Source organism: Alternaria infectoria (assembly GCF_024043175.1).
Source record: "Alternaria infectoria strain BMP 0036 chromosome Unknown scaffold_29, whole genome shotgun sequence".
In the NCBI taxonomy this organism is placed as follows: domain Eukaryota; kingdom Fungi; phylum Ascomycota; class Dothideomycetes; order Pleosporales; family Pleosporaceae; genus Alternaria; species Alternaria infectoria.
The window spans coordinates 48,257-62,194 of NW_026250718.1; the positions used below are offsets into that span (position 1 = coordinate 48,257).

At 53.7% G+C, this 13,938-nt stretch overlaps 4 protein-coding genes across 4 annotated transcripts; 2 read left to right on the plus strand and 2 right to left on the minus strand.

The window, feature by feature from the left end:
- Positions 1 to 2,224: 2,224 nt before the first annotated feature.
- J4E92_009912 (uncharacterized protein) lies at positions 2,225 to 3,654 on the plus strand (the record flags this gene model as incomplete). Its single annotated transcript, XM_051501254.1, has 3 exons — positions 2,225 to 2,348; positions 2,401 to 3,204; positions 3,257 to 3,654. The coding sequence occupies 3 exons, from the start codon at positions 2,225 to 2,227 to the stop codon at positions 3,652 to 3,654; spliced, it is 1,326 nt and encodes a 441-aa protein (XP_051348472.1).
- Positions 3,655 to 4,299: 645 nt separating this feature from the next.
- Positions 4,300 to 5,343, minus strand: RPS0 (structural constituent of ribosome; the record flags this gene model as incomplete). The annotated part of the gene is made up of 3 exons (XM_051501255.1): positions 4,300 to 4,761; positions 4,815 to 5,029; positions 5,118 to 5,343. The coding sequence occupies 3 exons, from the start codon at positions 5,341 to 5,343 to the stop codon at positions 4,300 to 4,302; spliced, it is 903 nt and encodes a 300-aa protein (XP_051348473.1).
- Positions 5,344 to 5,567: 224 nt separating this feature from the next.
- On the plus strand, positions 5,568 to 6,623 carry J4E92_009914 (uncharacterized protein; the record flags this gene model as incomplete). Its single annotated transcript, XM_051501256.1, has 2 exons — positions 5,568 to 5,613; positions 5,662 to 6,623. The coding sequence occupies 2 exons, from the start codon at positions 5,568 to 5,570 to the stop codon at positions 6,621 to 6,623; spliced, it is 1,008 nt and encodes a 335-aa protein (XP_051348474.1).
- A 1,187-nt stretch (positions 6,624 to 7,810) lies between these two features.
- Positions 7,811 to 13,261, minus strand: J4E92_009915 (uncharacterized protein; the record flags this gene model as incomplete). The annotated part of the gene is made up of 6 exons (XM_051501257.1): positions 7,811 to 9,054; positions 9,102 to 9,289; positions 9,338 to 9,557; positions 9,606 to 9,924; positions 10,352 to 10,389; positions 11,719 to 13,261. The coding sequence occupies 6 exons, from the start codon at positions 13,259 to 13,261 to the stop codon at positions 7,811 to 7,813; spliced, it is 3,552 nt and encodes a 1,183-aa protein (XP_051348475.1).
- Positions 13,262 to 13,938: the final 677 nt, after the last annotated feature.

Consider the following 13,938-nt stretch of genomic DNA (forward strand, 5'->3'; position numbering starts at 1 on the left):
TAGACCTGTTGGCTCCACCATCAATACCGCTGCCACTCTAGATATCCTCAAAAAAATTCAATTCCACAAACGAGATCGTCGGCACCTTGGTGACGACCATCTTCCTTCTCGGATACACGTTCGGACCACTAGTGATCGCGCCACTGTCAGAACTATACGGCCGGGCTATCTTGTACAAGATTGCAGATTCTTCTTCGTCGTCTTCAACGTGGCATGCGCAGTGTCCGATAGCCCGGCCTCTCTGGTCGCATATCGTTTCCTGGCCGGTGTCATGGGCTCATGCCCCGTTACACTCGGTATTGGATCTATCGCCGATATGGTGGCAACGGAGAAGCGTGCTGGGGCTATGGGAGCGTATATTATCGGCGCTGTCTTGGGGCCAGCCATTGGTGCCGCTGTTGGTGGCTATCTTGCCCCGGCAGTGGGGTGGCGCTGGACGTTTTGGACTATGGCTATTGCATGCGGTGTTATGACTGCGGTGTCCATTTGGTTTGTGCCCGAGTCATATCCTTAAGTCCTGCTTGAACGTCTTCTCGACCACCCGTCCACTGAAGTTGCTCTGATCCCCGATCGTCTTCTTGCTTTCCCTCTACGCCGCGATCGTATACAGCTATCTCTATGTCTGCTTCACTACTTTTGAGATCGTATTCTACGGCCAGTACGGTTTCTCAAGCGGCGAGGCTGGCCTGGCAACTCTAGGCATAGGCATCGGCTCGGTACTGGGATGTGTCATATGTGGCGTGGCTGCGAATGCCTTCTCCAACAAGTTGACCGAGAAGCACGGCGGTGATCCAAAGCCAGAGTACCGACTGCCACCCATGATACTTGGGAGTTTGTGCACGCCGATTGGCTTGTTCTGGTACGGGTGGTCTGCGCAGGCTAGAGTGCATTGGATTGTGTCTATCGTTGGCACGGTCTTCATTGGCATGGGCATGGTCTTCACCTATGTAAGACTTCCTTGTGGCATCCCAGCGACCTTTCATCAATCATATGACTAACAACAAGTAGATGCCGAGTGCCATGTACCTCGTCGACGCATACACTGTTTATGCTGCTTCTGTAACAGCTGCGAGCACAACCTTCCGATGTCTTCTCGGGGCCCTTCTTCCGCTTGCTGGCCCTGCCATGTATGACACACTAGTCCTGGGCTGGGGTAACTCACTTCTTGGTTTCATCTCCATTGCCTTCTTCCCGGTACCATTCATCATGTATTTTTACGGGGAGCGACTGCGAAACGCCAAGATTTTCCAGGTAGAGATTTGACGGATTCTTGCAAGCCTTGTTCGAGTACAGCGGGTGATGTTCTGTGGTTGGTAGAAGTCTGAAACAATGTGGATATATTGACTCTATATGCGTCAGTACTCCGGATTTGTGAGACTGTTCATCTAATATCTGCTCTGGAAGGAATGTCCGGTAATGTTGCTTTCTTGTGGGAATGCCGAAACACCCTCAAAATCACCGGTGATGACGCTCATCAGGCTCGAGCACAAACACCAGAAGAGGGAATCTCGCGGAGGCGGTATTATTGAGAGTAATAACAGTATCGACCCGTCGCAAAAGACAACCCTCCCACGGCTCTGTGCCACATAAATTGACCGCAGCAGTCACATCCCGGGCGGGTGGCATTCTGGTGTTTCCGCTGTCTATCCGTAGCCGGTTCCACATCGGCTATCCGCGCTAAGGGCACCAAGCAACCGTGATTTCCTGTTCTGCGCGTCTTAGCTGCATCAAGGCTGCACGCCAACAGGCTTAACGCGTCCCAACCAATGGCACGCTCAGACGATCGCCCGCAGCACGGGCGCACGTCTCCACCAGCACCCACGGCGCCTGTCCTCTATCACTGTCATGATGGGCCTCGTTGCCGTTTGTGCCCTGCTACTGGCGCCGCTTAGGGAAGGCGGGATGCATTTGCGGCAAGCGGCCATGATGGAGATTGGAAGGAGCGATAGCTTGGTTCGCTGGTTTGTTTGTCGAGACGCGAGAAGTTCTTCGTTCTTGTTTCTTCTCAGCTATTTCACTCTCGTTGTCGCTGGTCTTTGCCTTTACGCCCGTTTGCGCTTCCATTTCTGCGCTGTACAGTCGTTCGTTCGTTCCTAGTCGACGCCACTGTGCACTTGTGGCGAGCTAGTGCGTTTGCCTGATATTTGCTTGCAGCTATCGCGACACATTTTCTCTTGCAACCGCGCCACATCGAAAGCAAACCACTTCGTCGATATACTGCAAAATGGTTCAATTGGTATCGCTCAGCCTGTTGGCGGGCTTGGGCGCTGTCGCGTCGGCTATTCCTACCATTGAAGTCAAGGGCTCCAAGTTCTTCACCAGCGAGGGCAACCAGTTCTACGTCAAGGGTATGTCCGACGATAAGACTCCAGGGTGACGCATACTGACAAGACCGTCCAGGTATCGCGTATCAACTCGTTCCCGACGACCCACTCATCGATGCGACGCAATGTGGTCTCGACTCTGCGCTCATGAAGACCATCGGTGCCAACTCGATCCGTGTCTACCACGTCGACCCTGACTCCGACCACACCGAATGCATGAAGACATTTGCAGACGCTGGAGTCTACATCTGGGTCGACCTCGACACCTTCGATACCCAGGTCGAGCAGAACACTCCTCGTTGGGAGACCGACCAGCGTGATGCTTTCGCCAAGGTCATGGACGAGTTCCACCAGTACGACAACACTGCTGGCTTCTTCATTGGCAACGAGGCCATTACCACCGCAAACGGATCCGTCACCTCACCCTACATCAAGGCCGCCGCCCGCGACATGAAGGCCTACCGCGACGAGAAGGGCTACCGCAGCATACCAATAGGATACTCTGCTGCCGACATCGCCAGTCTCCGCCCTATGCTGCAGAACTACCTCGCTTGCGGCGACAATGCGTCTGAGCGTCTCGACTTCTTCAGTCTCAACGCCTACTCTTGGTGCGGACAGAGCTCCTACCAACAGTCTGGCTACGATCAACTTGAGAAGAACTCTGAGGATCTGCACATTCCCATCTTCATGTCGGAGACTGGCTGCAACACAGCAAGGCCGCGCGATTTCAAGGATCAAGAGGCTCTTTTCGGAGAGATGGCCGATGTCTGGTCCGGCAGTATCATCTACGAATGGATCGAGGAGATGAACGATTACGGTCTCATTAGCTATGGTCCCAAGGTTGACCCTGCTCAGGCTCCCGATGGTTTCCCTCGCTCAGGTATGTCGTATATCATAAATTCCTCTTAGACACCTTGACTAATCAAACGAAGGAAAACCCACCCCAGTGGAACCCGATTTCCCCAACCTCTCTGCTGTGTGGGCTACATTGAACCCAACCGGTGTGAAGGCGGCGGACTACAATCCCACCAACTCCCCTGTTGTCTGCCCCGACTTCACTACCTCAGTCTGGGAAGTCAACCCCACCTCTCCCTTGCCCACACTGGGCCAGAAGCACGACTTCAACGGTACCCCTACGTCTGGCAGCTTCAGCGCAACGGCGACTGGAGGCTCTGGCGCGGAGGAGTCTGGCTCTTCAGGAACTGGATCTGACAGTGCGGAGACATCTGCGCCCCCTTCCACTGGTGCTGCGGCGGATGCCCTGGGCAAAGAGCTCAAGGGAATGGGTGCGCTGCTCGCGGGTGTTATGGCTGTTTTCGCCTGGCTATGAGTGCGATGAGCGTTGCATTTTCGGAACGTCACCACCATGCTGCGCGTCTCCGACTTTTGTGGACTATGATGAAGACTTTACGGAAGACCATGTTTAATGATTCGAGTATATATTTGGACGAAAAGATTGTTGGTCCAGCTTTGCATGTACGATTAGGACAGTAGAGTACTGAGAGAAGCCAGCTCATGTTATACTCATACAAATCAACGACTGCATGACCTATCGACACATGCTCTTCCTATGCACTCCGCGTGAGTGTCAAGCTGTACAGCCCAACGAAGGGCGACCCGTTGAGGGACTAACAGTCACTCACTCACATCAAAGCATGGCAAGAATGGGAAGTTGTAGTCAGAAAAGTCATGGAGCAAGGTTCGCATTGAAGGACTGGGCGCCAATTAAGTACAACCCGATCGCCAGCACAGGGCTTTCCCCCATACATTGTATGGATATCTTTCCCTCATAAGCGCGTAGCATTGATCATATCCCTCAACACGTCCCCTTCCAGACATGGCATGGTTATATCTTTGAGTCGTTGTCAAATGGTCTCATATTTCCTTTTCCTTTTTACTCCTACGCCGCCGGCACATGCCAGGTTGTCAAAGACAGGGTATGTAAGAGAAGCATCGACGAAACGGGTCAAGACATCTACCACTGGGTAGTGGTAGCGGGCGCAGCGGTCTCAGCACCCCAGCCCTCGTTGCCAGTCTGAGCATCGCCAGACGCAGCCCAGTCGGCAGTGTCAGCGTCCCAGCTAGTGCCGGGGGCAGCGGCAGCCTGGGCAGTGAAAGCACCAGCAGATGCGCCGGAGACCTCCCACTCGCTGGTGAAGCCATCAGCGACGGGGCCAGCACCGACCTCATCGGCACCGGGGACCTTGGCCTCCTCGACACCAGCGCTGTCCTTGTTCTCCTCAGCCTCGGGGTCGCGGTAGAAGTACAAGTCAGTCATGACGTCCCACTCAGTCTCGCGGTTGGCGAGGGTACCGCGGAGGCGGAGGACCTCACGGGCAAGCATCCACCAGATGAGACCGATGGCGTGGCGTCCCTTGTTGTTGGTGGGGATAGCGACATCGACGTACTCGGTGGGTGAGTCTCCGTCACAGAGGGCCTGTCCTATGTTAGTCTCCTGACCCTTCCCCATTTTCAAAACTGAATGCTTACAATGACGGGGATGTTGACGTAGGAAGCCTCCTTGATGGCCTGCGCGTCGGTGCGGGGGTCGGTGACGATGACCAGGCGGGGCTCACGGAACGAACGGGTGATGTAGTTGGTGAAGTTACCGGGGGTGAAGCGACCGGCGATGGCAGTGGCACCAGTGTGGGAAGCGAACTTCAGGACGGCACGCTGTCCGTAGGGACGGGCAGAGATGACACAGACTATTCACTCAGTGTCAGCCAAAGTCCGCGTGTGTCAATATTCGCATTTTCCAAGATTATACATCTCGAATTGCGCGAGTAAACGTACTGTCGGCCGGGTTGTCAATGGCGACAATGATGCGCGCGGCGAGGACAATCTTCTCCCAGGTCTTGCCAATGTTCAGGACGTTGACACCGTCGGGCCTGGTCTTCCACAGGTAAGGCTCCATGTGCACCTGGAGGTTCTTGGAACCGAGGTGGCACTGGGCAGCGAGGAGCATCTCAATGTCCTGCTGGGTGGGGTTGAAGATGGCGGGGAGGTTGGAAGGAGCCATTTTGACGGTTTGGCGCTGTACGAGCTGGTCGGTATACAGGAGTTGTCGGGTTGCGTGCGAGAGACTGAGTCGACGAACTTTCGTGTTCGCGATATTCGCATCGTGGTGGGAGCGCCTAGCCGCAAGCGGACTGGCGCAATGACGCGCCGGCATCGGCAAAACCAGTCGCCGGCCATGGATCCGCAAAAGATTCGAGGGTGGTGGCAGCGAGAGTGCAGCCAGCAATGCCGCCGCGAATACCTGCCCTGTCGTGCCTGCGGGCGCCGACGTGTATGTATAGACCTTTCACGATCCCCCGCTTGTATTGACCTCTCCCAGCTTTCTCGTCCACCAATCAACTCACCCTCCCCATCCGAACTTTCGCCTCCACATCGCACCTGTACGCCGAGTCAGCCGAACGGCAGAAGAAACGCCTCGCGAACGATCCCTATATCGTCGCTCAGCGGAACAGGAAGAAGGCTGCCAATCTCACGCGCCGCGCTGAGCTCGAACAAGGCCGTGTAGCGAGCCTCGGAGACCCAGTCCGCGGTGTTGCAACACCATTCGTAGAGTCGTTCGACACTGGAAAGCCAATCACGTACGAAGAGGGCAAAAAGATACCCAAAGACCGCAAACACCTCAACTATGCCTTCGAGCCAGAGACTGTTAGGCAACAATTGGACAGGAGCAAAGACTTGGCTGTTCCGCTGGGTATAATTCCCGAGGAGACCACGGCCCCCACAACGAAATGGTCCAATTCCATATTCGGCAAGACGCAGGCGATTCAACTGTCGGCCGACGAGATCGAGGAGCAAAGCAAGAAGGACCATGCTCGAGCCGCTGAGGCTATCGCCCGCATCACCGCTCTCGAAAACGGATCGAGCAAAGATCGCATGCGCGTAAACATCACACGCTGTGTAGAGACATTCGGACGCCACAATACCGACAGGATATTCCCGCCCAAGGCGCCATCATTGAGCCGGTCAGGTGCTGAAGAAGTCCGCGCCGTGCGCCCGGAAACAAACGTTGCAGCGACTGCAAAGCGCGTCGGGCCTGATACTGGGTCGTCTGAAGTCCAGATTGCCATCTTGACAGCAAAGATCAAGACCCTGGCAGACTTCCTACAAGCCCGAGGAAAGGGCGACAAGCACAACAAGCGGAACCTGCAATTGCTGGTGCACAGGAGGCAGAAGTTGTTACAGTACCTGAGACGGAAAGAGAGGGGTGGCCCCAGGTGGCAGCATTGTATCGAGACTCTTGGGCTGACCGAAGGTACCTGGAGAGGCGAGATATCGTTGTGAGAGCAAATGAATAGTCGTTTCATCGCCCTTCCATCTGACACTCTTCACGTTTGCATCGACGGATTGTAGATAAATGCATCTGCTTATTATGAGTAATCACGCACATGTATATTATAAGTTGTCAAAACACCCTTGTCTGTATACTGCTAAACGAGGTGGATCAATTCGTGTCCATGCTTTCCGTATCGCCTTCCCACCTTCCCATTTCAGCCGAGTCTAGTCTCGCATCACCTCCCCCAGCTCTTGCGACTATGAAGGGCGCAATCACGTGAAGGGCGCAAGTCTCAGGCGTCCATGAAAGGACACCTCGATTTATACGACGTTCCTACCGTGAGGCAGCAACATTACCAACGAAGACATCTCCGCAGGCATCCCACTTTCAAAAACCACATCCTTCCCTGTGATCCCAAGAAACTTGCAACACCCCAAACAACCACAACAATGTCATCCCCACCACCAAACCCTCCACCCCAATCAACCCCCTGGTCCAGCCAACGCCTCCACTACCGCGCAATCCGCCCCATCGACATAAACGTCTTCCACGCCTTCAGCGCCGACCACACCGGCTACGCAAACAGCAATTTCGACAACATCAAACTACCCGGCCCCTCCGACTCTGAAAAGTTCATGAAAGGCGTCCAAAACGACTGCCTTTTGGCTGCTATCATCTGGCTGCCCCACTTGCCAGAAACGACTGCTCTAAGTGACGAAGACCGCGAAAAGGCGTTTGCGACGAGGAGGAAGCAGGGGGAGATCGTGGATGAAGAGTATGGTACGGCTGTAGGCGAAATCCATTTAGATATGTCACCGCCACATAAACAACATCACCGCAATACGGAGATTGGGCTTGATATCCTGCCGATGTATCAGGGGAAGGGGTATGGGACTGAGGCGATTAGGTGGGCGCTTGATTATGCGTTTAGGCGGGCGGGGTTGCATAGGGTTAAGGTGAGGGGTTTCAGCTGGAATGAGGGTGCGCTGAGGTTGTATGAGAGGTTGGGGTTTGTGGTTGAGGGGAGGGAGAGGGAGAGTGTGTGGTTTGAGGGGGGGTGGTGGGATGTTGTTACGTTGGGGATGTTGGAGGGGGAGTGGAGGAGATTGTGTAACGCGGAGAAGGTTGATGGATAGACAATGATGGATGAATGTAGCAACAGGAGTCTACATTTCTCATGTACTCTGCTCGCGAATCAAGGCATACCGTACTGTGAGCCCCCACCTTCTACATCCCTAATAGCCATCGTCGCATTATTCGCCCGTTTCTCCGCCGCATCATAAAGCGCCTGTATATCCTCCTTCCACATAGTCTCATTCATCCTCACAACCTTCCTATCATAAGTCATCATCCCATTAACCTCCCCCTCCACATCCGTAGTCTGCGTCCAGACCCCGCCCGAGCAAGCAAAAAGATCAATCTGCTCGCGCAACTGATTCAGCAAATCATGGCATCGGTAGTTCCACCAGTTAGTCCCATTCGTAAGTTCGTACGCGGTCTGCTTCTCCAGGTCTTTGAACCAGGCGTGCGCGAAGTTGTCTTCGGGGAGCTGTGTGCCGATGCCGCCGAATTCGCCCTGGAGCCCGATGCGCGAAGTGTCGTAGGCGGAGTCGTAGTTGTTGCCTTGGCGGGACCAGAATGGCGTGCCGCATTGGGGTGTGGAGTAGTGGTGGTTGTCGTCGAAGTCGCCGGCTGTGTGGTCCGTCCAGCCACTAACAGAATTGACTAGGCGAGTGGGATCGATCTTTCTTACCATTTCTGTCAATGGGAACTCGGGCCATGGAGGCGAGGTATCCTGACCCCATTCTTCGTTGTAGATCGTCCAAGCAAAGATACTGGGATATGATTTGAGCTGCTCTACCATCAAAGCTAGCTGTCGGTCAAACTCCTTTTGCTCTGCTTCACCTGCTAACCGTTTACTGCCACAGCCGTCTGGTAGATCTGGTCGCAGAGAAGGCATGTCTTGAATGACCAACATCCCCATCTCATCGCAAGCTCTGTAGAAAAGGGCCGGTTCCACTTTGATGTGCTTGCGTACCATGTTGTAGCCAACATTTTTCAGCACCTTGAGATCATACACCATAGCCTCGACGCTTGGAGGTGTGTAGATTCCGTCTGGCCAGTACCCCTGATCGAGCGTACCGAAGGGGAAAACGAACTTTCCGTTCAGAAGTGGGCGCTGTATGCCGTTGATGGTACCGCGGGAAACAGTCCTGAATCCGGTGTAGCTTTGGATGGTGTCGCTGGCCATTTTGATGGTTATATTGTACAGGGTGGGACTATCGGGAGTCCATAGTTCTGGTGATGGGACGTTGAAGGTAAATGCGGATCCACTAGTACCTTTGGCTGTCGCCTTGGCATCGGTTGAGCCCAGTTCATGAACTGTGATCTCGTATGGGATGTTTGTTAGGTTGGTGCTGCTGTGAACGGTCACGGTGACTTCGATATGTTAGCGATGGCCATCGAGGAGCACGGTCCATATTTACCAGTCCCATCCATATCCGCTGTTAAGTCCAGCTTCGAAATATGCTCTTTCGGTGTTGACTCAAGCCACACGGTCTGCCAGATACCACTGCACGGTGTGTACCAGATCATCCCCTCTCGGTTCAGCGTTTGCTTTCCAATCGGTATTTGGACCATATCCACATCCGTCGGATCGAAGGTGTATACCAGTCTGGAATTACATGAGCTTTGTCTCCAGTCCCCAATTTACGATACTTACAGTTCGTTCGTCCCATTTGCGCTTAGGTACTGCGTCACGTCTACACTGAACTCAAAGTATCCACCTCTGTGGAAGCCAGCATTCTTGCCGTTTACAAAGATAGTGGCCTCGTAGTCAACAGCGCCAAAGTTCAAGATGACGTTGTTGCCGCTAGGCCATGATGACGGTACGTCGAATGATGTCTGGTACCAACTCCACATGCGACCCTTTCCTGTCACACCTTGGCTGCATCAGTAACCCGTCTAGTCTGAAGTCTGGGTTGACTGACCTGATAGAGCACTCTCAAGGCAGAAGGGAACTAAGACCGGGTTTTCCAGTGTCTGCCCGAAAGGCGGTGATGCGTCCGAACCATTCGTAGTGTTCCTGTATCCCCAAACACCATTGAGGTTCTTCCAGTCTGTTCGCTGAAGGCGTGGTCGTGGATACTCTGGCCAAGGATTGGTTCCCACTGTGTCTGTCCATTCCGTCTTGAGTGGAGTATATCCGACCTTGTAGTCTGTCCGATTACTTTGACGCGGATGAATTGTATTGACAGTGGCAGCAACGGCTGACCACGTCAACAACCCTGTAACAAGCCCAAAGCTGAGCTGCATGATTAGAAAATCGGTTGGCAGGTGCGCATCCAAGATGCGGTAAGAAACCGTTGAGATGCGGAGGACGACGGCGGCTTTTAAGCCTTGGGTGGATTCATGACAACATGGTTCAATGGTACCTGTGACGGCTTTGCAGCTGCATATTGGTATTCTTAGTTCTAGGAATAGCGGCGGGATGATCCTGGTGGCTGCACACCGTCGACGATCATGCTACTACTGAGGTAGCTCGGCGCATGTTTGGACAGGCCAGAGTAGTCGCGTGGCCGGGCCGGCTGATCTGATGCATGGCGTTCAAGTATGCGTTTGCAGAGCATTCGGTTACTGCATAAGCCTGGCGCCTTGGAAACGACGAGGCTGACGGTGGACGGAGAAGAGGTGGTTGTACGTCAACGCCGTGGATGCATGCCTGACGCTTACCTACCTGCAGAGTGTCAGATGCATTGACGTAGTAGAACGAGTCTGATCAGCTGCGATCAGCGTCTTGGCTACAGGGCTGGTAGTATCCCCGCACCGTACGGATCAAATGGGGCCGGATTCTAGGTTCGGACCAGCGAACAATGACCCGAAGGTGCCATGTAGACATTGCAGACAACAACACGTTATGAGATTTGACGGCAAGAACATTGGCATACATTTCGAGTCGATTAGAAAGCGACACCTTCGCTTTCATACCTGTGCAATGGACATGAAGTTGATGGCGATAGTCTGACAGAGTCGTGCACATGTAGGATGCGGGGATACCCCGCCTCAGCAAATGCGGTTGATGAGATAAGCGTCAGGTTGCGACGATCTCGCATGCGGCTCAGAGATACGCTCAGGAACCAAGAATCTGCAAATGTCCGTTGTAAGGTATTAGGTATATTCGTGCTACGTTGTAGAAAACTTGAACAGTAAACTCGCTGAGCTGTCAGGATCGTACAGGGCACGCGTATGTCTGCGTAGGTGTGGGGCACTTCACATGTGCTGTTGCTCACCACATGCCTGTAACATCGGCATTCTCTAGCCGTATGCATGCCCGCCATTCGCATGATAGCAGCGCTGAGGTCGTTCACCACCTTCCTATTTCTCTTGCGATGTCACCCCGTGCCGTAAGGCTGGTACCGCCACGTGCCACCCAAGACTGCACTGCATATAACCCCGCAATCTATAGCAACCTCGCGGATGTCGGAGTATGCTCAGATGATGAAGATGCAAGTGGTGGCTGAGTGCGATTCCTGCTCAACTCTAGCCTTATAGGTCTCGATGCTGCAGAATCTCATGGCATCAGCATGAACGGCTTGCTCCACGACTTCCCCTTCGTGGCTGATGAAGTCGGTCTAGAAGGGCTTGAAGAGCTTGGGAACATTGGCGACATTGGGGACCGTGGTGATGTTGGTGAAGTAGGAGAGCTTGGTGGTATTGGAGCTTCCCTCGGTGATTCATATGCTCTGCCAATTTGGGCTTGTGTGGCTATGGGTTCAAGCGTTTTTATCGAAGCGCTATCATCTTCTTCGATACCGAACAAAGTCGTTCGGTCGGAATACGAATTCAATATCGAGCTTACACGCGTCGTGCTCGATCGTATGGTATCCGCGTCAGAGGTACTCGAACTCGTTGAAGTCATGGTTGACATTGTCATTAGTGACGCCCTATCCGAGCCGGAATACGACGATGCCGCTACTCCGATATCATGCTTGTGGGCGCCGCAATGGATGTCGGGTATGGAGGTGTTCTCAAAGAGAATGTCGAAGATCTTGTCGCGAACATCACGCGCCGCAGGGCGAAGCATGGGTGCTTTGCTCAACATACTTCTGATGACCTGTAACATGGGGGGAATCGCACGGAACGCGTCGTCGTCATGCTCAAATGAAGCCTTTTCGAGCGTGTTCATCCAAGTCTCTACCTTGTCGAGATTGACATGATACGATGAATCCGTTCGAGAGTTCTTGCCGCCAGTATTGGTCCTTTGCTTCGATGTGCGGTGCTTTACGAAGTCGTGAGGCTTCTTCTTCAGCATGAATGTGATGATCTCCAGGAAAACACAACCGAGCGAGAACACATCTGCCTTCTCAGTCTCGTGTACTCGCGACCGTTTCTTCGGTGTAGGCTTCGCCTTCGACTTCTTGAATCCAAAGTTGAAACCGGAGAAGTCCGTTGTAGGTGCTTTGGTAAGCTTCTGCCGTTGTGAATTATTACTGCCGGATGACCCAGACGAACTTTTGCTAATCATCGAAGCATGTCGACCGTTTGGGATAGTGGGTGAAGGCGCAGGGTCATTGGGGTCGAAAGGTCCTGTACTGATGTGTGACTCTGGCGCACTGTACACGTAGGCGTCCATTGCGTCGGGCTTCTTGTCTTTCTGAAACGTCTCAAGGCTACCGATGTCGCTAAATGCTATCGCATTCTGCTCGTCGATGAGGATATTTGATGGCCGTATAGCAGAGTGACAAAAACCGTTCTGATGCAGTGTTGCAATGGCGTCTGACAGACAGTGCAGCCAATTGAGTACCAGCCATCTCCGGTCAGGCTTCAATAGCTTCTGATACTGAGTCGGGTTGCGGTGGTCGATGAAAGTGCGAAGAGTATGCTGCCCTACAAAGTTGGTGACGATGTAACCAACACCTTTGGAGGTATACGAGGCCCAGATCGGCGCAAGATGCTCATGCTCGACCATCCTTGCGCTTTCGACATCCATTTTGAAGTCCTCTTCGAACGCATCCGGTGTTTCTGGGTCGCCCAGCGGAAATCGCCTGCGAACGTAGATTTCCCTTGCCTTCTTCGGTAGGTGCATACGTTGCCAGGCCTGTAAGCTCACTGCCACTGGCAGAGACATTACGTTCTCGACTGGAATCTCCTCGTTGGGCGCATAATCGATATGTATGCCTTCCCGCAATTCTCTTAGGAGGAATGTGAATTGTGTGTGGTAGAAGCGAGCATCGGCGTGGTTATCGCGGCGATTCGACAGCGAAAGCTGCTCAATGTCATCCATTTCCAGAGGTAAATCATCGTCGTCCCACGATCTGTCAACAACCGCGAAGATCCTATCCGCTTCGCCAATCTCGACCAAGATCAGGAACAGTCGTCTTGCTTTCTCCAATATCCATTCGATGTAGGTGTCGTCGCTCAGATCGCCGAAGCCGACAGGTTGTGTAAGACGTTCCCTCTCTTTCGGCTGGAGCCTTGAAGTGACGAAGTCATGGTTGACCTTCTCGTTGATTCGCTCCTCGGTCCACCATATCTGCTGAAGCGCGTGCTGCGGGGTGACGAGGCTGTGCCCAGCGTATCCATAGATCAGGGCGTTCAAGGCGACCGTTTGGTCGTTGACGACGTTTGTCAATGTCCTCGCACTCATTGTGCCGATTGATGGGTTGTGGTGGAGCTCTTATGTCTGCGAGCCCCGCGTGTTAGTACAAGACACGAGTCGTGCGCCGAGTGGTGAGCTGGTGATCATCTCCAGGAAGAAGAAAATCGGATGACGGAGAGAGTGGCTGTCAGGCTTCAGTAAGTATGGAGTAAGACAATGCTGTTGTCAGGCGTCAGCGGGGCCAGAAACATCGGCTGTTGATTGTGGTACACAATTTGATCCGCCTCTCGGAACGCCTCTGGTTGTGGCAAGCGGCATGGCGACGAATACATGGCGTCGGGTCGCCGCTTAGAGGCCAATCACCAGAAGAAGGGCAATAGAAGGCGCATGCTTGAGCGTCGTTGGCATAGGGCGAGGTAGGGCCTTTTGCCTGGAAAGGTCTGCGTGGCCCCGAAAGCGGCCGCCATGTGCAACGTGACCAGGGTGTTTCCAGGCGGAGGGTTGATAAGACATGGTGCAGCAAGCGAATTACAGACGCAGGGAGACGGATGCTAAACTAGCATACCAATAAGTTTTGCGGAGGGCCGTTCCTGGAGCGGGGCGCATCGCGTTTAGCAGTGGGCGGTGGCAGCTATTGTGCACGCCAACCCTCCCCAAGGGCGGCTAAAGGTGTGAATGCAGTCTGTCCCCAGGCTCTAGTTTTCCGTCTAGCTTGGTGTTGCCTC